The sequence below is a fragment of the Scardinius erythrophthalmus genome, assembly GCF_964197995.2.
Source record: "Scardinius erythrophthalmus genome assembly, chromosome: 1".
Classification (NCBI taxonomy): domain Eukaryota; kingdom Metazoa; phylum Chordata; class Actinopteri; order Cypriniformes; family Leuciscidae; genus Scardinius; species Scardinius erythrophthalmus.
The window spans coordinates 5994632-6021405 of record NC_138221.1 but is presented as its reverse complement, the minus strand read 5'-3'; the positions used below and the strand labels follow the sequence as shown (position 1 = coordinate 6021405).

The 26774-nt window shown below is 39.2% G+C and overlaps 3 protein-coding genes and 1 long non-coding RNA gene across 7 annotated transcripts in view; 3 read left to right on the top strand and 1 right to left on the bottom strand.

Moving 5' to 3' along the window:
- LOC308700356 overlaps nucleotides 1-26774 on the bottom strand; it is a 209854-nt gene that overhangs the window by 129043 nt on the left and 54037 nt on the right. The gene's annotated exons all lie outside the window — the stretch shown is intronic.
- Nucleotides 1510-3490, top strand: LOC308700332 (extracellular superoxide dismutase [Cu-Zn]-like). Of its 2 annotated transcripts, none has more exons than XM_081381926.1 (2): nucleotides 1510-1721; nucleotides 2701-3490. In XM_081381926.1, the coding sequence occupies exon 2, from the start codon at nucleotides 2716-2718 to the stop codon at nucleotides 3367-3369; it is 654 nt and encodes a 217-aa protein (XP_081238052.1). In that variant the 5' UTR covers nucleotides 1510-1721; nucleotides 2701-2715; the 3' UTR covers nucleotides 3370-3490. The 2 variants fall into 2 exon arrangements, with proteins under 2 accessions (XP_081238052.1, XP_081238053.1); XM_081381927.1 differs by having other exon boundaries at nucleotides 1528-1726; nucleotides 2701-3484.
- LOC308688470 (extracellular superoxide dismutase [Cu-Zn]-like) lies at nucleotides 14809-16791 on the top strand. Of its 2 annotated transcripts, none has more exons than XM_081361521.1 (2): nucleotides 14809-15006; nucleotides 15987-16791. In XM_081361521.1, the coding sequence occupies exon 2, from the start codon at nucleotides 16002-16004 to the stop codon at nucleotides 16653-16655; it is 654 nt and encodes a 217-aa protein (XP_081217647.1). In that variant the 5' UTR covers nucleotides 14809-15006; nucleotides 15987-16001; the 3' UTR covers nucleotides 16656-16791. The 2 variants fall into 2 exon arrangements, with proteins under 2 accessions (XP_081217647.1, XP_081217648.1); XM_081361522.1 differs by having other exon boundaries at nucleotides 14813-15011.
- LOC308692643 (extracellular superoxide dismutase [Cu-Zn]-like) lies at nucleotides 24930-26509 on the top strand. 2 transcript variants are annotated; one of them, XM_081368836.1, is made up of 2 exons: nucleotides 24930-25123; nucleotides 25726-26509. In XM_081368836.1, the coding sequence occupies exon 2, from the start codon at nucleotides 25741-25743 to the stop codon at nucleotides 26392-26394; it is 654 nt and encodes a 217-aa protein (XP_081224962.1). In that variant the 5' UTR covers nucleotides 24930-25123; nucleotides 25726-25740; the 3' UTR covers nucleotides 26395-26509. The 2 variants fall into 2 exon arrangements, with proteins under 2 accessions (XP_081224962.1, XP_081224963.1); XM_081368837.1 differs by having other exon boundaries at nucleotides 25030-25128.

The window sequence follows — 26774 nt, the reverse complement described above, 5'->3', positions numbered from 1 at the left end:
AGCAGCATATATCAAGTTTGATTTTCATTAGCAATACCACTTCTAGCTAAGTTATCATAAGTCACCAAAAAACATTCAGTCTCATTACACCTTGCAATGTTTTCCGTTACGTTTCGTGCGTCCAGGGTGTGTAAAGCAGAAGCAGCCTGGCCAGCGGCGGAGTATGCGCGATCCGTGAGTGCTGAAGACATTCTGCACGGCTTTGATGGGTGCGCAGGAGGACACAAATGGGCGGCGACAGCTTCTTCCAGTGGCGGGAGCTTTTTCCTCAGCGCCGTCAACAGATAGAGCATTACTAAAACTTTATACACCGCCGCCGACTTGAGCTGCAAAGAAGCTCTGGCCGCCCTGTCAAGGACGCTTGTCAAAAAGTATGGGGAAACTTGACCGCTCTGAATATAGTGAGTGAGTGCGCGCGCGCGGCCGGGGCTCGCTCTCGCTCTCTCTCTCTCTGCTAGTTCTTAGAGGCAGAAGAGAGCGTGCTCGCTTAAAATGTCATATTTTGGTATGATCGTTCACCCGCCAGTGTGGCGGATAGCCTTTTGAGATTTTATTTGTGCTTCAGAGCGCGTTTTTTTCCCTGCAGCGGGTGGTGGTAGGGGTCTCTTGCCAAGGGCTTCAGCCATCCTTCCGCTCTCTTCCCTGAACTGAAATGTAGTAGTGGGCTGTACTTTCCACACGATTGACATCAGGTTCAAGTACGCCCACAAGCCGTGCAAGTTATTCGTGTATTGCATGTTTGGCTGGTGGTTATGTTGCCCGTATACCGCCTCCCATGGCCGAAACTGGTATTACGACACCTGTCGGGCCGTGGCTATTAATGCTAATGCTAATTAAGGTAGATATCTCTGCAGCACTATAACTGGACATTTTTTTAATGACATCATCGCCCTTATTTCTTCTCATTCTTTTAATGCGTGTAGCTCATTTTTGGGATATTTTTACCTCAATTTTTACACATGGCACCTTTAAATAACAGTTTCAGGTTATGCTTTAGTGTTGGTAACATGTCCAACATTGTCCCACACAAACGTGTAATCGTCCCACATTTGGTTTGTTTGATGGTGGTCACCCTACGGTATAGGGTAAATTTAGTATTGGGTGAACTTTTTGAATCTTGCTCCTGACAAATAACCCAAATTACAAAAAAAGACTAAAACTAATAAAAACTAAACTAAAACTAAGCATTTTCAAAAAATAAAAAATAAACTAGCAAATCCACTTTAAAAACTAATTAAAACTAAACTGAATTTGAAAACAAAAAGTCAAAACGAAATAAAAATAAAAACTAATGAAAAATGCAAAACTATAATAACCCTGACATATACGGATGTAGTGCTAACTGTGTTAAGAGTTTTGGAAAATTGTTAAAAGTATTGAAAAATCTGTCATAGCAATCGTAAAAAAAACTATAGCAGTACTTCTTTTAATAAACACAAAACACTGGAGAACACATTGTGCAATGCAAGACAAAGAACTGAATAAACTGAGTGCTATATATAAACAGGCAAACAAAGGGAGCTAAATGAAACACAGGTGAACTTAATTAGTGACTAACAGACTATCATGGTTAACTTGTAGCTCAACATGAGTTCCTATAAGAGCAACCAAAAGGAACATTCTCTCAACCCCAGGTCAGGACTGCACACGGATTAAGTGTTGTAGTATTTTTGTGACTGCAATATTCAGGCTCCACACGGATTGAGGACAACTTTTCAGCTGTACGGTAGTGCACCTTTGCTGTTTTAGGCTGGTTTTGTTTTTGTTTTCTCCATTCCATTTTCTCCATCAACTGACTTGATTTAGTACAACTAAAAAAAGTTTAAGCAAAAGTAAAGATATTGTCTTTTATTTTACCTGTCCTTGTGAAAAATATCAGACATCAACTTTATATTTAATATTGAATAACATGTAGGCTACAACAGATCAAATTAAGTGTACTTTAAAGCTCAACAAAAAGATTTTCAAAACATAGGCCTAATGTACTTTAAAGAAACTCTTAGTTTGGCATTATTTTCTTTTTTTTTAAGAGTACATGTACTTAATGTCACTCCTGCCAGCAGAAGCCCTATCATGGCCACCAGAGGGCACTTCTCCCTAGACCTTTTCAATTTCCATGAACCTTTGCCTGGACTCATTTTAGTGTGATTACATCCACCTGTATGTCATTGGTTTGTATCATAGGAACTTTGGCTGGCAGGTGTGACGCTTCTGAAAGTGTGTGTGTGTACACTTAAGTGGCTTTTTATAATTCATCAGTGCTATTATCTGCTTATTATTATTATTATTATTATTATTATTATTATTATTATTATTATTATTATTATTATTATTTATTATTATTATTATTGTAATTTCAAGATACTACAGGTACACATCCAATACCAATAAGCGCATTTTTTTTATTTTATTATTTTCACAAGGGTACATAGCAATTCAAAAATTAGTTTTCTAGACAGCAACATGGTGTTGGCCCACATCTGGTACACCTGGATTACACCCGGCCCAGATGTGGGCCAGATCTGGTTGCTGTCTGGGTTCTTGTATGGTTTTCCGTTGCAAACTAATCTGGTTGTGCTATTTTACCTAATGCAACTTCCATTCTCAAAGCTCCCTGCAACAAAGCTTTGACCTTTTATCAAAAATATTCCGTTCTTAAACCAAATGGCATGATTTCACTGAATCCACTTTTCATTGTAGGCTTTAAAGATCAACATGGAGAAAATCATCCTAATATTCCCTCTGATATTGCTGGTGCTGCATATACAAGGAGGAGAGTTCCACAAGGAGGAGTGTTTGCCTGCCGAAGCTCCACAGCCGGAAGTCGTGGAGTTCGACAACACCATCTATGCCACTTGTGAAGTAACTCCCAGCCCCAATTTGCCACGTAACCAGCCAAAGATCTTTGGGCAAATCCTCTTCAAGCAGGTCTTCCCCAATGGAGATTTAGAAGTGAAAATCAACCTCCGTGGTTTGCCTGCCATCGATCGTCAAGAGCGTGCCATGCACATCCATCAGTATGGAGACCTCAGTCAAGGCAGCATCACTGTTGGTCCTCATTATAATCCAAACGGCGTTGACCACCCTCATCATCCTGGAGACCTGGGCAACTTTGCTTCCGAGAAAGGAGTTATAAGGCAGTTCCTGACGCTTCCAGACGCCAAGCTCTTTGGGCCTTATTCCATTCTGGGACGTGCGGTGGCGGTTCATGAGAAGGAGGATGATCTGGGAATGGGTTCAGATGAGCAGAGTAAACTCAGTGGGAATGCTGGACCGATAATTGCTCTCGGTGTGATTGGTATTACTACTCCAAGTCTGTGGCAGAAGACTGAAGTGCCCCCCAAGAAACCATGTGGAGGAAGGCACTGAGAGTCAAAGATGAGGGAGTCGGATATGGTGGAAGGGCAGATTCAAATGGGATAATCATGATTTTCCTTGTGTATTCTTTGTATGTGTCCTACATTAAAGTATATTTCAGAACCTGAACATTCCCATGTTTTTTTTCTTGGTCTTTTCAGAGGCTTTTTGGCCAAAGCTTCCAATAGTAAATGCACTCTTAAAAATAAATGTAGGGTGAATGCAGGCAAAGTGGGCCGTTTAGTTTGATTTACTGTGCTCAATGGGTTAACACTTTCAGAGCATGACAATGGCCTTTAATTAAAGATACACTATTTCTTTAAATGATACAATGGTTTAGGTTGATGCAATATGACACTGGAGGGTGTGGCTAGATCTCAAGGGAGGACACCATTATTGTTCAAGGTAGACATAACCTCTGACATAAGATTTTATTTTTGAAATTATAAGGTTTCTCGCTAAATGTCAACAAATGGGTATATTATTCTGACAGTTTGTTACTACAGTTAACAGGGAATCAAAATGCAAAAAAATGTCTAGGTTTTCTTGTAAGGTGTTTAAAGCTAGAATATGTATGATTTTTGTAATAAAATAACCAAAAATCACTTGCAAAGTGTGACATATTTCCTGCAGTTGTGTACTTCCAGTATCCCAAAAGTTCCCAAAGATTTTAATTTCAGAGAAATTCCAATTTTAAATCAAAGCTGCAAGCAGCATTTATCGGGGTTCAAGCATTTAAGGCTTTTAAGCACAAATGCAGAAAGACTAAGTTTTATTTGGCAACCATTTAACCACTGATGTCATACATGGAAAAAAACATTTCCAGCCAATTTAACATAGGAAATATATGGTTTTCAAAGCTTTTTTAACAGTTATAGTGCCACCTATTGTCCGATCTCCATAAAATTGTGCATGCTTGTTTACAATGTTATTTCACATATGCTCACCAATTTTCATTAAGTTCTGAGTTTTTGTTTAGGATTTACAGGCTTTTGAGTGAATTTTGCCATGCCCATTTTCTAAATGGCCGTGTTATAGCCGTCCAAATGCAAAAGTTTTAGCACTTCGTGCTTTAACCCCTAATAATGACTCGTCCATGTTCACTTGTTGCCTGTCAATGACATAATATCCGCGTTATCCCTGGTTTCTGCTCGTACTGCCATAGTAACCATGGCGACAACTGCGTTACGTCTAGCGGCACGCTCATGGAGTTGTTTAATTCCAACATTATGGACCATGGCAAGCAGACTTTGGGACAAAAGGAGAACTAAAACGAGGATCAATATCGGCGTGGTGTTTTCAAGATGCCGCAAACTTTGACTTGACAGAGACGTCTTGCATGTACTTTATTAGACAGTTGAGCAAATGTTCAAAACCCGCATGGTGTTATCTGTTCTGACAGACATTGTTAAAGCACACTTTTGTCACAGGCAGGGGGGGGGCGGGCGCTATCCGCCCCTCCCTAAATTGCATACCACCCTGAGGAGCAAGACCGTATTCCCACAAAGTCAGAACAGGACACAGAATAGCTTCAAACGTTTTTATATTTATTAACTGATTAAAAGAGTCTTTGAAGAGAGCAATTACTCCCAGGAGGAATCGACCAGCAGTTCCTCGTTCTCTACTCGGACACAGCTTTGGCAGGTTCTTCAAGCTTTAGCGGATTCTTCACTGGACTCAGACAGAAAGTAGAGGATACGTATAACTCACAGCATTAGCAGGTTCTTCACTGGACTCAGACAGAGAGTGGAGGGTACATATGACTCATAGCTTTAGCAGGTTCTTCACTGGACTCAGACAGAGAGTGTAGAATACGTATAACTCACAGCATTAGCAGGTTCTTCACTGGACTCAGACAGAGAGTGGAGGACACATATGACTCACAGCTTTAGCAGGTTCCTCACCGGACTCAGACAGAGAGTGGAGGGTACATATAACTCACAGCATTAGCAGGTTCTTCACTAGGTCACAGGAGGCTGTTTATCTGGAACTGTAGATGCAGACCAAATGATCCGAAACCGTCAAAGCACTCGTGCACACACATCAACCTTCCCAATGTGAACACTCTAAGAACAGGACACTTCAAATCAGCAAACTCACTGTGACCAAGGCAATTGAACTGTGTCCAAGCAAACATCTCCTTGAAGTTGGGCTGGGCTGGTTAGCTGCTGTGTTGAGAGAAGAAAAGCAGTACAACAGTAGGGTAGTAGAGCGGCAGAACAGTAGAGCAGTAAGGCAGACAGACTGAGGGAATCCCTCTTTGTTCCAACTGGCAGAGAAAACAGGATATATGAGCAAAGCTCACCATAGCGTACAGGTCAGGGGAGTCACAGACAGACGCACATCCCATCACATTGAACCACGAAGCAGGCACACACGCCTCTCAACCCGACAATCGGGGCCGTGTCCACGTGACGGCGGCAGCCGCAGTGATCGCGTCAGTTTCGCGTTACAAACGCGCTCGATCAAATCGTCGGCCCTTCCTGGGCGCCGGTCTCTCCCTCACCTCCGCCGCGTTCTCTCCCCGCATCTGCTGCACTCGTCTGCCCGAGCGCCCCTTCCTGGGCGCCGGTCTCTCCCTCACCTCCGCCGCGTTCTCTCCCCGCCTCTGCTGCGCCTTGAACTGTCGGCCACAATGAACATATAAAGCACTCCCGCCACACATGCGGGCCAATCGCCAGCATAGAATCTTCCTGCCGAACACCTGAAGCTGATTTATCTATTAGATCGCTAGATTGTCACTGTTTACATCCAGGCACAGGAAACAGCTATTTTGCTGGGTGTTACATTAAAAACACTCCTCGAGGGAAACCCTTTCCCTGGCGTGTGCGTTCCTCCCCCACTGAACATAGTCACCCCGTGACACTTTTACACAGAATGTTTGCTGCTTAAATCCAGATGAGTACGTTGTTAGGCTATTGACTGTATGTAGGGTGACCACCCGTCCCGCATTGCGTTGTACTGCACAGCATTTTCACCCCTTGTCCTGCACGTCGCATATTGAGTAAATGTCCCGCATTTTCATCAGTCTGTCGGTTTTTAATAATCATATTAAGAAAACGTGCATGCTTTCTTTTGCCTTTTTAAGAAAGCATTTTCTTTATTATTTTTGCGGCATAGTTTTTCACCTATATTTAACAGCGCTTCCTCAGAAGTAGGCTACAAATACAACCGCCTTCTTTTGAATCCTATCCAATGGTTGAAAGTAAAGGAGTAAACACGGTCACTAGTACGTTTTGACGGCTGTCAATCAAAATGTGGAGCGGTGATTCGTTCCATGTGTTCCCTGTCAGAAAACAAATGGATAATTCGATTTTAATTGGACTTGGTCAAAACTGTTTCAAAAATAGTTATCTGCATGATGCTGCTGCCTTTGGGCTCAGTGATGTTGAATTTAAATGACATGTCAAATTAAGACATGTAATGTTACATTGTGATATAATGGTGTTTTCTGGAAGGGACTAAAGAACAAAGCATTTTTATCAGCTGAAAGGCAGAATACAAATGTTTTTTTTATTAAGTTAGATAAGCATTAAAGGTGCCATGTGTTATGTCTGGCAAAAAAAAAAATCCAGTCATACTCCACATTCCATACCAGATAGGGGCAGTATACCTCCAGAAAGTGAATTGGTCTACTCTAGAGTAACAAACGAGAAACGGCATAGTCTCTATGCTCCACCCCTACCTACTTAGCTGCACATATACAAGTTAAAAAAGTCAAGTCAAGTCAAGTCAACTTTATTTATATAGCGCCTTTCACAATACAGATTGTATCAAAGCAGCTTCACAGTATTAAATAAAATAGTACATCAGTGTTTGTTTCTGGTGTAAAACATCCACGTTTGGTAATGCAGATCAATAGCACTGTTGAATCGATTAATCAATTTAAGTATCCCCAACTGAGCAAGCCAAAGGCAACAGTGGCAAGGAACCGAAAAACTCCATCAGGTGACCTAATGGAGAAAAAAAAAAACCTTGGGAGAACCCAGGCTCAGTCGGGGGCCAGTTCTCCTCTGGCGTTTATGAAGTAGAGACCGGATTTAACTGTAAGATTAAAATATTATATGAATGCCTGGCTGAAGAGATGCGTCTTTAATCTAGTTTTAAACTGGGAGAGCGAATCTGAGCAACGAACAGTATCAGGAAGGCTATTCCAGAGTTTTGGAGCTAAATGTGAAAATGATCTCCCTCCTTTGGTGGATCTGGATATCCTAGGTATGACCAAAAGCCTCGAATTTAGTGATCTTAAAGAGCGCGATGGATTATAGGGCGATAGAAGATCCGTTAAATAAACTGGAGCTAAGCCGTTTAGGGCTTTATAAGTCAGTAGCAATACCTTGTAATTAATACGGAACTTTATAGGTAACCAATGTAGTGATGATAAAATTGGTGTTATATGGTCAAACTTTCTTGATCTAGTAAGAACTCTAGCGGCGGCATTTTGGACTAACTGTAGCTTGTTTATTGAGGATGCAGGACAACCAGCGAATAAAGCATTACAGTAATCTAGTCTCGAGGTCATGAATGCATGAACTAACTTTTCTGCATCAGAAACTGATAGCATGTTACGTAACTTAGCAATATTTCTAAGGTGAAAAAAGGCTGTTTTTGTAACATATGAAATATGATTTTCAAAAAACAAGTTACAATCTAATATAACACCCAGGTCTTTTACTGTAGAGGATAAAGTAACAGGACACCCTACTATGTTAAAGTTGTATTGTGAGAGGTTTTGCGGGTGGTTTTTTGAACCGATAAGTATTACCTCTGTCTTATCTGGATTTAATAAAAGAAAATTGTGCGTCATCCAATCTTTTATATCTTTAACACACTCTGTCAATTTGGATAATTTAGCGTTTTCATCCGGCCGTGATGAAATATATAGTTGAGTGTCATCAGCATAACAATGGAAACTAATTCCATGTTTCCTTATAATATTTCCAAGTGGCAGCATATATATTGAGAATAATAGAGGGCCTAACACAGATCCTTGCGGCACTCCATAGTTTACTGGAGTTATGATCGATTTTTCTCCGTTTAAATAGACAAAATGGTAGCGGTCAGATAGGTATGATCTGAACCAGCTTAATGCTTGTCCTTGAACACCGGTATAGTTTTGTAGTCGATCTAAGAGTATTGTGTGATCTATAGTATCGAACGCAGCACTAAGATCAAGTAAAACTAGTATTGAGATACAGCCTTGGTCAGAAGCTAAGAGTAAATCATTTGTGATTTTAACAAGCGCAGTTTCAGTGCTATGATGCGGCCTGAACCCAGACTGACACTTTTCATAGGTGTCATTTTCTTGCAAGAAAGAGCCCAGTTGGGCAGACACAACTTTTTCTAATATTTTGGACATAAAAGGAAGATTTGAAATGGGTCTATAATTTGCTAGGTTATTTGGGTCTAATTGTGGTTTCTTAATGAGAGGTTTTATAACTGCCAATTTAAATGTTCTTGGAACATGACCTAAAGATAAAGACGAGTTAATAATATTGAGGAGAGGCTCTTCCACTATAGGTAACACTTCTTTCAATAGTTTAGTTGGTATAGGATCTAGTAAACATGTTGTTGTTTTAAATGATAAGTTTATTTAACTCTTTTTGTTCTATAGTTGTAAAGCACTGTAATTGTTCTTGCGGGGTGATAATCGAGGCTGAATTATAAGGCGCGATTGAAGATTGAACGTTTACAATTGTGGATCTGATGTTTTCTATTTTCTCAGTGAAAAAATTCATGAAATCATTACTACTAAACTGTAACGGAATATTTTGTTCAGGTGACGCTTGTTTATTTGTTAGTCTAGCCACGGTGTTAAATAAGAACCTAGGATTGTTTTGGTTATTTTCTATTAGTTTGCGGAGGTGCTCAGCCCTGGCCGCTTTTAGGGCCTTTTTATAGCGTGACGTACTGTCTTTCCAAGCGATTCTAAAAACCTCTAAATTAGTTTGTTTCCATTTACGCTCTAAATTACGGGTTTCTCTCTTTAGAACACGAGTAGTATTGTTGTACCATGGTGCTTTAATTTTCTCTCTGACCTTTTTTAGTCTCATAGGTGCAATAATATCCAATTTTCCAGAGAGAATGGTGCTCATAGTGCTGGTTAGTTCGTCTAGTTCATCTGTTTGTTTAGGTTCAGGCAGCAGCTGAGACAGATCCGATAAGCAATTTGAAAAATTATCTATGGTGGATGGAAGGATTGTTCTGCCTAATCGATAACGCGGCGCAGCATGATATATTACCGGGGTACGTAATATGCAAGTTACCATGTAATGGTCAGTTACATCATCACTTTGCGGAATGATATCTATATCGGTTGGATCGGTTCCATGTGATATAATTAAATCGAGTGTATGATTAAAACGATGAGTTGGTCCGGTAACGTTTTGCTTAACCCCAAAGGAGTTTAATAAGTCTATAAACGCAGCCCCTAACGTATCATTTTGATTATCTACGTGTATGTTAAAATCTCCAGCAATTAATATTTTATCGACATTGACCAATAGATCTGAGAGAAAATTTGCAAATTCTTTTAGGAAATCAGCGTAAGGCCCTGGTGGTCTATATACGGTAGCCAAGGCTAAAGATAATAGGGATGTTTTTCTATCATCTAAGAGCGTAACATTTAGTACAAGTACTTCAAATGAAATAAACTTATAACCCGTTTTCTGAGTAACATTGAGAATATCTCTATAGATAGTTGCAATACCGCCGCCACGACCAATCAGACGGGGCTCGTGCTTATAGGAGTATCCTGATGGAGTAGACTCATTTAGACCGAAATAATCATTTGGTTTAAGCCAGGTTTCAGTAAGGCAAAGTACATCTAAGTTATTATCTGTGACTATTTCATTTACAATAACTGCCTTAGGTGTGAGTGATCTAATGTTTAAAAGACCTAGCTTTAGAAATTGTTTTTGTTTACTAATAGCAACATTTTCTGTTTTAATAACAATTAGATTTTTCCTAGATCCTGCAGTAGATTTATTATTTGATCGCACTAAACGAGGAATAGACACAGTTTCTATGCAATGTTCTACACTAGTATTTATATCAGTTAATTTGGTGCAGCAGAGACTATGATTTGGACTTTTGGTTACTAGTCAAAAGGTATTTAACATTTTGGAGATGTTTCTGCTCATTGCACCATGACATTAACCATTCATTTAGCGCAAATAATCTACTAAACTTGTCATGTCCTAGACGGTACGTGGGAAGCGGTCCTGACACAATGATCGTTATATCAGGCGATGTGCTGCGTACCGTATCGATCAGATTCCTGAAGTCTTTCTTCAGAACCTCCGTCTGGCGCAGCCTGATGTCGTTCACTCCCGCGTGCAATACCAAAGTTCCGACGCGCTCGTTCAGAATCTCGGGAACGCGAGCAGCGATTTCAGAAACACGAGCACCAGGAAAGCAGTGACTGTGCACCTTATTTTTACCTGATGTAGCGTGGACGTGCCGAACAATGGAATCACCGATGATCACAGCATCGCATTCTGTTTCGCGAAGAGCGGAGAAGCGGTTTTGTGTGGATAACTCGAAAACCGGGAGGGTCGGAGAGGGTCTTGGTCTAGTCCTGACTCGCGTCTTCCGCTGCGGAAATATCCAGGCTTCGTGGTGGCGTGTTGGAGCCGGAGTGAACGAGACCATGGCTGATCGCGACCTTGGCGCTTGGGACCGATGCCGAGTAACGCACGGAGTAGACGAGGTCGGAGTCAGCGGGTTAGTAACATTAATCTCTGATTTGTGAGCATCAGCGCGTGATGTTTCAAGAGCCAAACGCCGGTCTCTCAGCTCGGCCTGTCTCACTAAAAGGTCGTGGATCTGTTTCTCAACAGCTTCCAGCTCAGACTGTACCGCGTGCAGCTCAAATGTGTCCTCACCTGCACCAAAAGGTAGACTACATACATCTGATATATTCGCCATTTTAACAGATGGACAGTAAGTTAGCAACGACACTACCAGTGATGTTATCAATTAATACTAATTTCTGACAAGCGTCTTAGATATAATCCGTCTTTTAAGTGGTACGGGTGTAGAGTAGACGCACGATAGGTGAAAAATGTTTGTGAGTTTTGAGAAGACGCGTTCAGCCGTGATCCCCGGGAGTAACCTATAAGAGTATCCAGCGTTGGATCACTAACAGGCTTGAGACACGTCTGCTCAACAGTCCGCGTTGTAACTATGAGGTTTGAGCAGTAGTGCTTCTCAGTGAGGAAAAGTAGAAAATGTTTGTTGTAAGTAAGTTTAAAGAGTAAAATCAAGAATTATAAATCAAATCGATAGAGCTCCAAAGACAACAACGCGTTCAGACGCGACGCATGCGCATTCGACAACAGGAAGCCCTGTTGTCGGGAACAACATCTATTTAGAGTGTTACGTATGCTGCCCGCCTGAAGCTAATTTAGCAGCATATATCAAGTTTGATTTTCATTAGCAATACCACTTCTAGCTAAGTTATCATTAGTCACCAAAAAACATTCAGTCTCATTACACCTTGCAATGTTTTCCGTTACGTTTCGTGCGTCCAGGGTGTGTAAAGCAGAAGCAGCCTGGCCAGCGGCGGAGTATGCGCGATCCGTGAGTGCTGAAGACATTCTGCACGGCTTTGATGGGTGCGCAGGAGGACACAAATGGGCGGCGACAGCTTCTTCCAGTGGCGGGAGCTTTTTCCTCAGCGCCGTCAACAGATAGAGCATTACTAAAACTTTATACCCTGTCGGGCCGTGGCTATTAATGCTAATGCTAATTAAAGGGACAATAAGTAACTTTTTAGGTATTTTATTATCTAAAATCAATATTTTTATTCATAAATATGTCCTCAATGGTGTCCAAATACCTCTGCCAATGATCTGACTTATCCTCGTAAACGAAGAATTTATTATCTTTATATACATAGGACGGGTAGGTCCACGGAGGCTTCCATGTAGTTCCGCCATCTTGAAAAACTATAATAGCAGAGAGGGACAAAAAGTACTAGGCCAACGCGTTTCCACAACGCGTTTTCGTTCAGAGCCCGCGTCAAGTGACTGAAACCAGCAGAAACGGAGCAGAGCAGTGAGAGGCGCTTTTGTCACTGCCCCGGCAAGTTTAAAAGGCTGCACTGCACGGTTAAGTCAAAGGATAACGAGTCCTCTTAGTCGAAAAACTCCACAATAAGACCGTAAAAGGAAACGTGATCGGAGATTACAAAAACAAGGGTTATTAGCTATAATGTCGGGATAGCTAATGCAGGAGAAAGCTTTCAAAAGAGACGCTGAAGTTGCCTGCTTTCTTATCGACAGGTAAGTCAATGTTAAGGTCTTAATTACAGGCTTTTTATTTTTTTATTAGCCTATATAGACCAGCGTTTCCCAGCGGGAAACTGTGTAAAAAAAACAAATCTTTACCATCAATCTCGGATCGTCGGAAGTCTCTAATAACAACAAATAATGCGCACAAATTTATAATACAAATGCAAATCATAAGTTTTTGGCGTTGAATTGCGGAGGTTGCGCTTGCATGTGATTTTATTCCCGTGCCTCATTCCCAGTGCGTCCACATAAAGCTGCCTATTTTTCATTGATGCGCTTACAGTCAAATACACACGAATTGTCACAACGTCCGTCTTGCCGCGTATTCACATCGGTTGTGCTGCTGTCAACGCAACGCGTGCGATTAATATTTTTCAATTTAACACGTTAAAAATATTTAACGCAATTAAAGCAGCATTTTTTTCTGTCATCCTTTGGCTAGCGTTACATTATATAATCACGTTCTTCTTCATGCAAATGCTTCTAACCATGCAAGCGAGAAAATACAAAAGAGAATGCGCTGTCCTGTGATGCTGACACGACGCGCGCCAGACTCGACTTCTCTTTCGCGCTTTCGCTTTGAGTATCCTCATGAGAGCAGTCTTAAATTAGTTAAATAAAGTCTTAAATGAACGTTAAGAGTTGTGAGAAAATGGGACGCTTGTGGGATCCACATGTGACAGTGCAGCAGTGACATCAGAATCAAATAACACTTCATTCATAAAAAGATGCCATTAAACAATTATTTGAAATATACTGTCTTTATGATGTTTCTACATTAATTTGGAGATTTACTGTGAAATTATTAGGCTACATAAAATATAGTAAAAACAAGCTATCTTGTGCAATTATAACAAAATTATATATTATATAAAATTAAAAATGTTTAATTCATTCATTCATTTGTAACATGCATGAACGAAGAAAAAAAAAGGAACAGGAAGAAGAAAATCTTATGGTAGCCTACCTGTCATTTATTTGTGCACATCAAAAAAAAAATAAAAAAAAAATAAAAAAACCAGCACATTTCAAAGTATAGTATCAAAGTAGTATCGTGACAACACTAGTGTAGGGTGCCACACATTTTTTTTTAAATTTCAAAGGGTGCCTTGACTGAAAAAAGGTTGGGAAACACTGATATAGACAGTAGAACATAGTTAAAAGTTAAACAGGCTCTTTGATGAATAGCAGCTATTGAGTAAAGTAGAGATGGTCCTATAAACAAGGTTGTAAGTTTTGTTTGTTCAAAACTGTAACATTCGTTTGTTCGTTGTGTCAAGTTGTAGTTTGTTTGAAATAACAAACCAGTTCACCAGAAGGAAAACTCGACGAGGTGCTATTAGAAGACATCCTGTCAAAGCTTTTTGTTACATATCGCTTACCGTAGATGCAACGCGCATTTGAAAACGCTAGGCGCTGGAGAGCAAAATTAGTTTGATTGCAAAATACAAATTCACCACTAGATGGGAGTAATTCTTACTTACTGCCCCTTTAAGGTAGATATCTCTGCTGCACTATAACTGGACATTTTTTTAATGACATCATCGCCCTTATTTCTTCTCATTCTTTTAATGCGTGTAGCTCATTTTTGGGATATTTTTACCTCAATTTTTACACATGGCACCTTTAAATAACAGTTTCAGGTTATGCTTTAGTGTTGGTAACATGTCCAACATTGTCCCACACAAACGTATAATCGTCCCACATTTGGTTTGTTTGATGGTGGTCACCCTACAGTATAGGGTAAATTTAGTATAGGGTGAACTTTTTGAATCTTGCTCCTGACAAATAACCCAAATTACAAAAAAAGACTAAAACTAATAAAAACTAAACTAAAACTAAGCATTTTCAAAAAATAAACTAGCAAACCCACTTTAAAAACTAATTAAAACTAAACTGAATTTGAAAACAAAAAGTCAAAACGAAATAAAAATAAAAACTAATGAAAAATGCAAAACTATAATAACCCTGACATAGACGGATGTAGTGCTAACTGTGTTAAGAGTTTTGGAAAATCTGTCATAGCAATCGTAAAAAAAAACTATAGCAGTACTTCTTTTAATAAACACAAAACACTGGAGAACACATTGTGCAATGCAAGACAAAGAACTGAATAAATTGAGTGCTATATATAAACAGGCAAACAAAGGGAGCTAAATGAAACACAGGTGAACTTAATTAGTGACTAACAGACTATCATGGTTAACTTGTAGCTCAACATGAGTTCCTATAAGAGCAACCAAAAGGAACATTCTCTCAACCCCAGGTCAGGACTGCACACGGATTAAGTGTTGTAGTATTTTTGTGACTGCAATATTCAGGCTCCACACGGATTGAGGACAACTTTTCAGCTGTACGGTAGTGCACCTTTGCTGTTTTAGGCTTGTTTTGTTTTTGTTTTCTCCATTCCATTTTCTCCATCAACTGACTTGATTTAGTACAACTAAAAAAAGTTTAAGCAAAAGTAAAGATATTGTCTTCTATTTTACCTGTCCTTGTGAAAAATATCAGACATCAACTTTATATTTAATATTGAATAACATGTAGGCTACAACAGATCAAATTAAGTGTACTTTAAAGCTCAACAAAAAGATTTTCAAAACATAGGCCAAATGTACTTTAAAGAAACTCTTAGTTTGGCATTATTTTCTTTTTTTTTAAGAGTACATGTACTTAATGTCACTCCTGCCAGCAGAAGCCCTATCATGGCCACCAGAGGGCACTTCTCCCTAGACCTTTTCAATTTCCATGAACCTTTGCCTGGACTCATTTTAGTGTGATTACATCCACCTGTATGTCATTGGTTTGTATCATAGGAACTTTGGCTGGCAGGTGTGACGCTTCTGAAAGTGTACGTGTGTACACTTAAGTGGCTTTTTATAATTCATCAGTGCTATTATCTGCTTATTATTATTATTATTATTATTATTATTATTATTATTATTATTATTATTATTATTATTATTATTATTATTATTATTGTACTTTCAAGATACTACAGGTACACATCCAATACCAATAAGCGCATTTTTTTATTTTATTATTTTCACAAGGGTACATAGCAATTAAAAAAATTATAGTTTTCTAGACAGCAACATGGTGTTGGCCCACATCTGGTACACCTGGATTACACACGGCCCAGATGTGGGCCAGATCTGGTTGCTGTCTGGGTTCTTGTATGGTTTTCCGTTGCAAACTAATCTGGTTGTGCTATTTTACCTAATGCAACTTCCATTCTCAAAGCTCCCTGCAACAAAGCTTTGACCTTTTATCAAAAATATTCCGTTCTTAAACCAAAGGGCATGATTTCACTGAATCCACTTTTCATTGTAGGCTTTAAAGACCAACATGGAGAAAATCATCCTAATATTCCCTCTGATATTGCTGGTGCTGCATATACAAGGAGGAGAGTTCCACAAGGAGGAGTGTTTGCCTGCCGAAGCTCCACAGCCGGAAGTCGTGGAGTTCGACAACACCATCTATGCCACTTGTGAAGTAACTCCCAGCCCCAATTTGCCACGTAACCAGCCAAAGATCTGTGGGCAAATCCTCTTCAAGCAGGTCTTCCCCAATGGAGATTTAGAAGTGAAAATCAACCTCCGTGGTTTGCCTGCCATCGATCGTCAAGAGCGTGCCATGCACATCCATCAGTATGGAGACCTCAGTCAAGGCAGCATCACTGTTGGTCCTCATTATAATCCAAACGGCGTTGACCACCCTCATCATCCTGGAGACCTGGGCAACTTTGCTTCCGAGAAAGGAGTTATAAGGCAGTTCCTGACGCTTCCAGACGCCAAGCTCTTTGGGCCTTATTCCATTCTGGGACGTGCGGTGGCGGTTCATGAGAAGGAGGATGATCTGGGAATGGGTTCAGATGAGGAGAGTAAACTCAGTGGGAATGCTGGACCGATAATTGCTCTCGGTGTGATTGGTATTACTACTCCAAGTCTGTGGCAGAAGACTGAAGTGCCCCCCAAGAAACCATGTGGAGGAAGGCACTGAGAGTCAAAGATGAGGGAGTCGGATATGGTGGAAGGGCAGATTCAAATGGGATAATCATGATTTTCCTTGTGTATTCTTTGTATGTGTCCTACATTAAAGTATATTTCAGAACCTGAACATTCCCATGTTTTTTTTCTTGGTCTTTTCAGAGGCTTTTTGGCCAAAGCTTCCAATAGTAAATGCACTCTTAAAAATAAATGTAGGGTGAATGCAGGCAAAGTGGGCCGTTTAGTTTGATTTACTGTGCTCAATGGGTTAACACTTTCTGAGCACGACAATGGTCTTTAATTAAAGATACACTATTTCTTTAAATGATACAATGGTTTAGGTTGATGCAATATGACACTGGAGGGTGTGGCTAGATCTCAAGGGAGGACACCTTTATTGTTCAAGGTAGACATAACCTCTGACATAAGATTTTATTTCTGAAATAAGGTTTCTCGCTAAATGTCAACAAATGGGTATATTATTCTGACAGTTTGTTAGTACAGTTAACGGGGAATCAAAATGCAAAAAAATGTCTTGGTTTTCTTGTAAGGTGTTTAAAGCAAGAATATGTAAGATTTTTGTAATAAAATGACCAAAAATCACTTGCAAAGTGTGATATATTTCCTGCAGTTGTGTACTTCCAGTATCCCAAAAGTTCCCAAAGATTTTTAATTTCAGAGAGATTCCAATTTTAAATCAAAGCTGCAAGCAGCATTTATCGGGGTTCAAGCATTTAAGGCCTTTAAGCACAAATGCATAAAAAGACATTAAGTTTTATTTGGCAACCATTTAACCACTGACGTCATGCATGGAAAAGACCATTTCCAGCCAATTTAACATAGGAAATATATGGTTTTCAAAGCTTTTTTAACAGTTATAGCGCCACCTATGGTCCGATCTCCATAAAATTGTGCATGCTTGTTTACAATGTTATTTCACATATGCTCACCAATTTTCGTTAAGTTCTGAGTTTTCGTTTAGGATTTATAGGCTTTCGAGTGAATTTTGCCACGCCCATTTTTTAAATGACCCTGTTGTAGCCGTCCAAATGTAAAAGTTCAAAAGTTTTAGCACTTTGTGCTTGAACCCCTAAAAATGGCTCGTCCATGTTCACTTTCGCTCAAACATTATGGACCATGGCAAGCAGACTTTGGGACAAAAGGAGAACTAAAACGAGGATCAATATCGGCGTGGTGTTTTGGAAATGCCACAAACTTCGACTTGACAGAGGCGTCTTGCATGTACTTTATTAGACAGCTGAGCAAATGTACATAAAACTAATCAATGTTATATAGCTCAACATGATGAAATGTTAGAATATGATCAGTATGTTATTCTAATGTTCATCTAGCTTACTGCTAGTATCATACAGACAAACAAACGCATAGAATAACATTATAACTTTCAACACACTCAAATGCAGTTTAGTGTGATAGTGTAGACCAAGGCTGCGTCCGAAACCGCATACTTCCCTACTATTTAGTAAGGGAAAAAGAGTAGGCGAGCGAAAAATTATGTTCGAATCCAAAAGAGTAGGCGAGAATTACCTGGGTGACGTACTAATTATCGCGAGATTCGGACTTAAGTGCGTTCGAATATGCCTACTTTCCTACTATATAGTAGGCGAAAACAGTACGTGAATGAAGCAGTACGTTCGAAACATCGGTATTTACAAAAGAGTAGGCGAGAAGTTCCCGGATGGCTTACTGCTTCCGGCCAGATTTTTGAGTGCTCGACCGATGAATACTCTTCTATCCCAGGAGGCCACGCGAGAGGATACGTCATTATTAAACATCGCAGAGATCGGCGACGCGGGTGCTTTCAAATGAGTAAACACGGTTCCTTGTGTTAAAATTGCAAGTGTTGAACTACTGTAGAGTAAACTGTTGAATTGTTGAAGGTGTAAAAACGTTACACAGTGTAGTATAGTTGTGATTTTGCTGTAAAAACACGTTTTATTATGTATAACGTTAGCTAACCAGAGGGGAGCTCCAGTAAGGACACGTAAGTTAACGTTACATCTCTAAAGTGGATTTACATAAACCATATACATATTAAAGACGCTTATTTTAAATGTCTATTTACATCTGACAGGAAAATCTTAAGTATTGCAGAAGAGCACATCACAACATGAAATAGACATCTGAGTGATGAATGTGTGCTATTATGTAGAACAAATCTATAAAGTAACTAAACATAAGTTATCTATTTTATTTGTCCATTAGTACTGTTGATAAATTGAGGAACATTTATGTTGGATAAAAAGTTAAAACAAGCTCATAAATGACAGAGGTAATGTGAATCTTGTCTGGATGTTACAGGGTCAGATGAACAGATGTGTTTTTATCCGGTGGAGAGTGGCTCATGAAGCTGAATGCTGCCATCAAAGGCTTTGAGTGAGTATACCACAGAAATGAATAACAATAACTAATTATTGTAATTTCAAACAGAGCTATTACAGCACTTTTCTGATTCTTGATTTCTGTGCATTAGCTGCACAGCTTTTGTGGTGGAGCAGGACCTGCAAGGGAAGATGATGGCGGCGTTTGTGAAAAAAGCGGTTTTGTCTTCTAAATAATACTGAAATCATATGACATTGTGTGGTTAAAATGACTGCTTTTGTGTTATGTTTGTGCATTTTGTAGAATCTGAAATGTCAGTAGGCTGGTGTGAGGCGCTGAGGATGAGGAGACCAGAGCTGAATCCTGGAGATGGTGTCATGGATGAGTCCCTCCATCACTCCACCTGCCCTTACGAGACCCTGCATCTCTCCACCTGCCCTTATTGCTTCAGATTGTGAAGCACAACACAACACGCAACAACCTCAGCGCCTTCAGCCTACATACATGATTGTAGTTTGAATAAAGCTTTGTTTCATGTGTTGACTTGTATATGCATTTGTTTATTGTGTGATGGTGACTTTCATTCATTCTTTTATTAATATTTCTCATTGTTGTCAGTAAATACAATATAATTATTTAATTAATGTTTTATTTAATTGTTTGAATGAAAATGTAGATATGTTCATTATATACACATCTAGAGTATTCAATCCTGCATAGTTATGTCATATGACATACATTACATTTTGTTTGTTTTATTGAATTGAATATAATTTTCAGTAAAAAGTAATATAATTAAGTATTGGTCAGCATTTATCGTTGTTATTATTGTATGTTTTGGGGTGGGATAGCAATGCAATTCATTCTGGGGTAATATTAATTTTTAATATTAATGATACTTAAATTTTTTGAGTATAAAATCAACAGTTTTCTCCAAAGGCGAATCTTCGCACAGCTGCCCTTTGTGCAGACGTTACAAACGCTGAGGAAAACCGTTCTAGGTAGGGCTGTTGAGTTACTGATGTTATGAGGTATATATATATATATATATATATATATATATATATATATATATATATATATATATATCATAGGTTTGCATACATAATATGAGATTTTTTACACAGGAAAAAAGAACCTAGTACAAGGTTGAATATCTTAATATATTTTCTTAATTCATTATAATACATTTAAAAAAATGCATTTTTTAATTTAATTTTTTTTATTTATAGGCCTAGGCCTGAGGGATGAAATGAGAGTTAAATTCAACAAGAAAAAGAGGAAAACATAAAGCAGTAAGCCACTTTTGCTTGTGGATAAAAATGTTTGGATATAAAATAAAGAAATTAACAACATATTCAAGAGATGACAATTTTGGGTTTTCGTAATAAAAATAAATAATATCGTTAAGGATAAAACGGTGGGTCACATTAGTAGGGTTAAATATAAGAACTTTATCAACCCTAAATATATTTACAAAATAAATGGGCAGCAGTTTCTTCAAAAAGACAACAAAATGAGCAAGTTTTTTGTCAATATCAAGATATTTACAGATAGATTAATTAAACGTATCGTTCAAATCTTTTAAGTTGTTGTGCGCGTGATAATGCGTCGTAGGTCACATGATAATGTCAACATGGCAGATGTCCGGTTCGCATTCATACTCAACGAGATCTGGCTATAAAGTACCTACTCTTTTAGCGCTAGTTAAGTAAGTACTCATTGAAATTAAGTACCTACTCATTGAGTATGCGGTTTCGGACGCAGCCCAAGTGAAACAGCTCTGCGTTACCTCACAAGTTTAATTCACCAAATAAACTGACTTGTTAACCCTTTTCCACCAAGGCAGTGCTGGTGCTGGTTCAGAGCTAGAGCCTAGTTTCAAATGGGTTCTTTGTTTTTCGACACCCAGAGCACCAGCTCTGAACCAGGAAAAGTGGTTCTTAAGTACCACCAAAACATTGCTGGTCTAGAAGTAAGAACCGCTTGCGTCAGGGCCTGGGGACGGGGTTACCGTGACCAACAAGACGAACAGAAACTTGTGACCGCCATATCTCAAATAGCAGCTAATCGAGCTAATAACAGCTTGATTGTAATCTCCGTCTATGCAAGTTATGGTCGAGCTGCACGAACACGTTGGATTCGCCGTGTTTGGATGCCGATGTAGGTTCGCAAAGCCATGAGCATCAATAGTAACGCAACGACCTCCATTGTTGATGGAAGGCTTGTTCGAGATGCATCGGAGCGGCACGGACCGATCGGAGCTGCGGGAGTGTTTGGAGAGCATACGAGTCCTTGTGCTTTTGGATTGCTTTCGCCGTGCTTTGATGTCATGAGCCGATCGGTCTGCGAGAAGCCGAACCATCTCGAACAAGCCTGGTGTGTTTGTGTTTGGCGCTGCCACGCTAGCATTGCTGGGCAACATGAGATGTATACAGTGACCTTGTGTTTGGCAAACCGGATCTTAGAGAGCTCGTCAGACGAACCAACTCCGGACTGGCAATACTGTAGCTCTGGCTCTGAACTGGCACCTGGTTCATGCTGGTGGAAAAGGGGTATTTGTGAGTATTAATTCAGCACTTGCGGGTAGATCAGTAGAATGAAATGTCCTTATTCCTTTATATCCGCAGGACTCGCATGTGGCTCTGATATCTGTCTCTCATTGGCAATGATGACAAGTTCCATAATTCCGCTTATGAGTCATCAACCTACACCTTTGTTATTGTAAGAGGTTAGCAAGCCTGGTTAGTACCTGGATGGGAGACCTCCTGAGAAAACCAGGTTGCTGCTGGAAGAGGTGTTAGTGAGGCCAGCAGGGGGTGCTCACCCGTGGTCTATGTGGGTCCTAGCGCCCCAGTGTAGTGATCGGGACACTATACTGTCAAAGAGCACCATCCTTCCAATGAGACGTTAAACCGAGGTCCTGACTCTCTGTGGTCATTAAAAGTCCAAGGATGTCCTTCGAAAAAGAGTAGGGGTGTAACCCCGGCATCCTGGCCAAATTTGCCCCTTGGCCTCTGTCCATCACGGCCTCCTAATCATCCCCATATACTGATTGGCTTCATCACTGTCTCCTCTCCACCATTAAGCTGGTGTGTGGTGGGCGTTCTGGCCCAATATGGATGCTGCACATTGGTGGTGGTTGAGGATATCCCCCCTTCCATGTAAAGCGCTTTGAGTACCCAGAAAAGCGCTATATAAATGTAACGAATTATTATTATTATTATTAAAATGTAGATGCAGAATATAACGCTTTAAAATATGGACACAATTTAAGTTCATTTACAGTGTTTAGAGAAAACAGACAGAAAAAGTTTTACAATATGGTTACCATTTAAAATGTTCCTCTTATTGAATTTTTGTTAGCCTATTTGTTGTTGCATGTGTTGTAGTTCCATTTGTAATATGTTGTAGAGTTCATTAAGATATCTGATATTCAACTTTCATAAAATTTCATGTCAACACAACATGTTCTAGTTGTTTTGAACTTGACACATGCATTGAGTGAACTGATGAGTATTACTCATCATAGCCCATCTATGTGCTTTTGGGTCTGTTAAATATGCTGTGGTATATGTTTGTGTGATGTGTTAATAAATCATGTGTTTTTAAGATCCAGGGCCCGTATTCATAAAGATTCTAAGAATCCTCTCAGAAAACTCTTAATTTAGCTTAAAAACTTTTACGTAGGAGTCTTAGCTTAAGAGCGATTCGGGACTGATCTGAGAGCAACTCTGAGTAAGGAAAAGACAAAAACTTTCATCTTAGTAAGAAGGCGGGGTTGACCCCGTTGCTATGTATGACACAATCTTTTGAAGACTGTGATTGGTTGGTTGTCCAAGAAGGGGAAAAAAGTGATTTTAAGTATAGGGTCTATTCTAAGCCTTCACTTTGAAATTACATGCGTAATTTTTCCTATTTGACCGTTCTCACACACACACATTATATATATAAATCCTTATTTTATTAACCATGCTGTTGATTTCCTATAAGGTATTTGCTTGGCTTAGAATGATAAAAATTGTTCCACTCTTTCTAATTACACTGATTGCTGGCATGTCTATTTAAATGGTGGCTTGAATGTTGGTTTTAATGTATAAAACATGGAATTTTCCCAGTTGCCAAATATCGTAATGTAGTGATTACTTTCATTTCTGGTGCTGTGGCATTTCTGCGCTGTGTTGGAGATATTAGCGTGTCTCTAAAAAGATCTGTCAGAAACATGATCCCTGCATGATCTAATTTAAAGCATCTTATTAACTCACTGTCATCCATTGTCTGCAACACATTTCTTCTCCTTCTTCGTCTTTCTGCCATTTTCTCCTCTGCTAAAGAAACTCTTAAGCCTCTTAAAAGTCCTCGTCCGTGCTCCTAACAATTTTGACCTTAAGACCTCTTTTAAGGGTTAAGATGATTTTTGAATTACTTTTTTCTTTACTAGGATTTTTTCTTTAAATTTAAGAGTAAACGCCCACATTTCTAAGAATTTTCTTAGAATTTTGTCACTAGGAGCTACTCTTTGCATTAAGATTCTTTATGAATACGGGCCCAGGATCATTTTTGATAAATTAGGGATGGGTCACATTACCTGAAAAGAAATTTGTCTGGAGTGCATGATCTCAAAATGTTTATTGGTATATACCTTGCAAATAACACATATCAACTGTATTCAAAATGAAATATTAAAGTCGGACCTTAAAGTTAACAAAAGTAATAAAAAGAAATAAACATCTAGGTACTGTATCTATGTAAATGACAAGTGTCCCACCTTACCTGCATTCAATCTACTAAAAGGGGATTTTAACATCGATGCCATAGAAGAATCATTCCCTCAGAAATTTGTACTTCTGCCTTCAAAGACAAGTACAGTTTTTTCAGTACTTTTAACAACTTTCCTAAACTCTTAACGCACCAACACACCTACAACACACAATTGGCAAAACAGTTTATTTCATGCTCAAAATCACACACTGTAAACCAAACTCCAACACTAATTTTCTAAATACAATAATACACTATGCCTACCAGAACACTGCAAACATGTCTCCAAATCAAATCATTTTTTAAAACACTAACATATGTAACATAGCTGTCCAACAGGAAGATTTAGTCAATCATAGCACAATGTCATAAAAACACTAACATCAGATGGAATTACAGAAACTGCATTATTGTATACGTGTCAGGTCTGCCCTTATACAACAGACAGTATATTGTATTGATCATAGATTGTGTTTTGCACTGCAGTTTCTTTTGAAGCCTCTCTACATTTTTGTTTTGTTGGGTTTACTGTAGGTCTTTTGCTGCAGAAATTCAATAAAAAAAGACCCATCTCAGAGTGCTTTATAGAATGTACGTTTACAGTATACACCATATGGTCATGCGATTGAAAGAAACTTAACACCTGAGTGTGTTTCCTAGATGGGAATCAGCTGTGATTTATATTATTGCATAATTGTTTCTCAGTAACAATAGGATAAAATACAGGGGATATATTTGTGTTTCAATTCACAATATAAACAGCTGTTTACCTTGACTTTAGCCTGTAAGGTTCAGAACATGGTGTTATCTGTTCTGACACACATTGTTTAAAGCATCGGTAAATTTGGCAGTAAAAATCCATTGTTTTGGTCTTGTTTGAGCTTGTGTGTAAAAGAAGTTCAAGCATTTTAAATTTGTCTTAATTGTATGCATTTTGTGTTAAAGCAACAAGAAATGTGTTAATAGTATAGGTTACATAGACAGATGTAGTGCTAACTGTGTTAAGAGTTTTGGAAAATTGTTAAAAGTATTGAAAAATCTGTCATAGCAATCGTAAAAAAAAAACTATAGCAGTACTTCTTTTAATAAACACAAAACACTGGAGAACACATTGTGCAATGCAAGACAAAGAACTGAATAAACTGAGTGCTATATATAAACAGGCAAACAAAGGGAGCTAAATGAAACACAGGTGAACTTAATGAGTGACTAACAGACTATCATGGTTAACTTGTAGCTCAACATGAGTTCCTATAAGAGCAACCAAAAGGAACATTCTCTCAACCCCAGGTCAGGACTGCACACGGATTAAGTGTTGTAGTTTTTTTGTGACTGCAATATTCAGGCTCCACACGGATTGAGGACAACTTTTCAGCTGTACGGTAGTGCACCTTTGCTGTTTTAGGCTTGTTTTGTTTTTGTTTTCTCCATTCCATTTTCTCCATCAACTGACTTGATTTAGTACAACTAAAAAAGTTTAAGCAAAAGTATAGATATTGTCTTTTATTTTACCTGTCCTTGTGAAAAATATCAGACATCAACTTTATATTTAATATTAAATAACTAGTAGGCATTATTATTATTATTTATTATTATTATTATTATTATTATTATTATTATTATTATTGTACTTTCAAGATACTACAGGTACACATCCAATACCAATAAGCTAATTTTTTATTTTATTATTTTCACAAGGGTACATAGCAATTAAAAAATTATAGAGTTTTCTAGACAGCAACATGGTGTCGGCCCACGTCTGGTACACCTGGATTACACGCGGCCCAGATGTGGGCCGGATCTGGTTGCTGTCTGGGTTCTTTTATGGTTTTCCGTTGCAAACTAATCTGGTTGTGCTATTTTACCTAATGCAACTTCCATTCTCAAAGCTCCCTGCAACAAAGCTTTGACCTTTTATCAAAAATATTCCGTTCTTAAACCAAATGGCATGATTTCACTGAATCCACTTTTCATTGTAGGCTTTAAAGATCAACATGGAGAAAATCATCCTAATATTCCCTCTGATATTGCTGGTGCTGCATATACAAGGAGGAGAGTTCCACAAGGAGGAGTGTTTGCCTGCCGAAGCTCCACAGCCGGAAGTCGTGGAGTTCGACAACACCATCTATGCCACTTGTGAAGTAACTCCCAGCCCCAATTTGCCACGTAACCAGCCAAAGATCTTTGGGCAAATCCTCTTCAAGCAGGTCTTCCCCAATGGAGATTTAGAAGTGAAAATCAACCTCCGTGGTTTGCCTGCCATCGATCGTCAAGAGCGTGCCATGCACATCCATCAGTATGGAGACCTCAGTCAAGGCAGCATCACTGTTGGTCCTCATTATAATGCAAACGGCGTTGACCACCCTCATCATCCTGGAGACCTGGGCAACTTTGCTTCCGAGAAAGGAGTTATAAGGCAGTTCCTGACGCTTCCAGACGCCAAGCTCTTTGGGCCTTATTCCATTCTGGGACGTGCGGTGGCGGTTCATGAGAAGGAGGATGATCTGGGAATGGGTTCAGATGAGCAGAGTAAACTCAGTGGGAATGCTGGACCGATAATTGCTCTCGGTGTGATTGGTATTACTACTCCAAGTCTGTGGCAGAAGACTGAAGTGCCCCCCAAGAAACCATGTGGAGGAAGGCACTGAGAGTCAAAGATGAGGGAGTCGGATATGGTGGAAGGGCAGATTCAAATGGGATAATCATGATTTTCCTTGTGTATTCTTTGTATGTGTCCTACATTAAAGTATATTTCAGAACCTGAACATTCCCATGTTTTTTTTCTTGGTCTTTTCAGAGGCTTTTTGGCCAAAGCTTCCAATAGTAAATGCACTCTTAAAAATAAATGTAGGGTGAATGCAGGCAAAGTGGGCCGTTTAGTTTGATTTACTGTGCTCAATGGGTTAACACTTTCTGAGCATGACAATGGTCTTTAATTATAGATGCACTATTTCTTTAAATGATACAATGGTTTAGGTTGATGCAATGTGACATTGGAGGGTGTGGCTAGATCTCAAGGGAGGACACC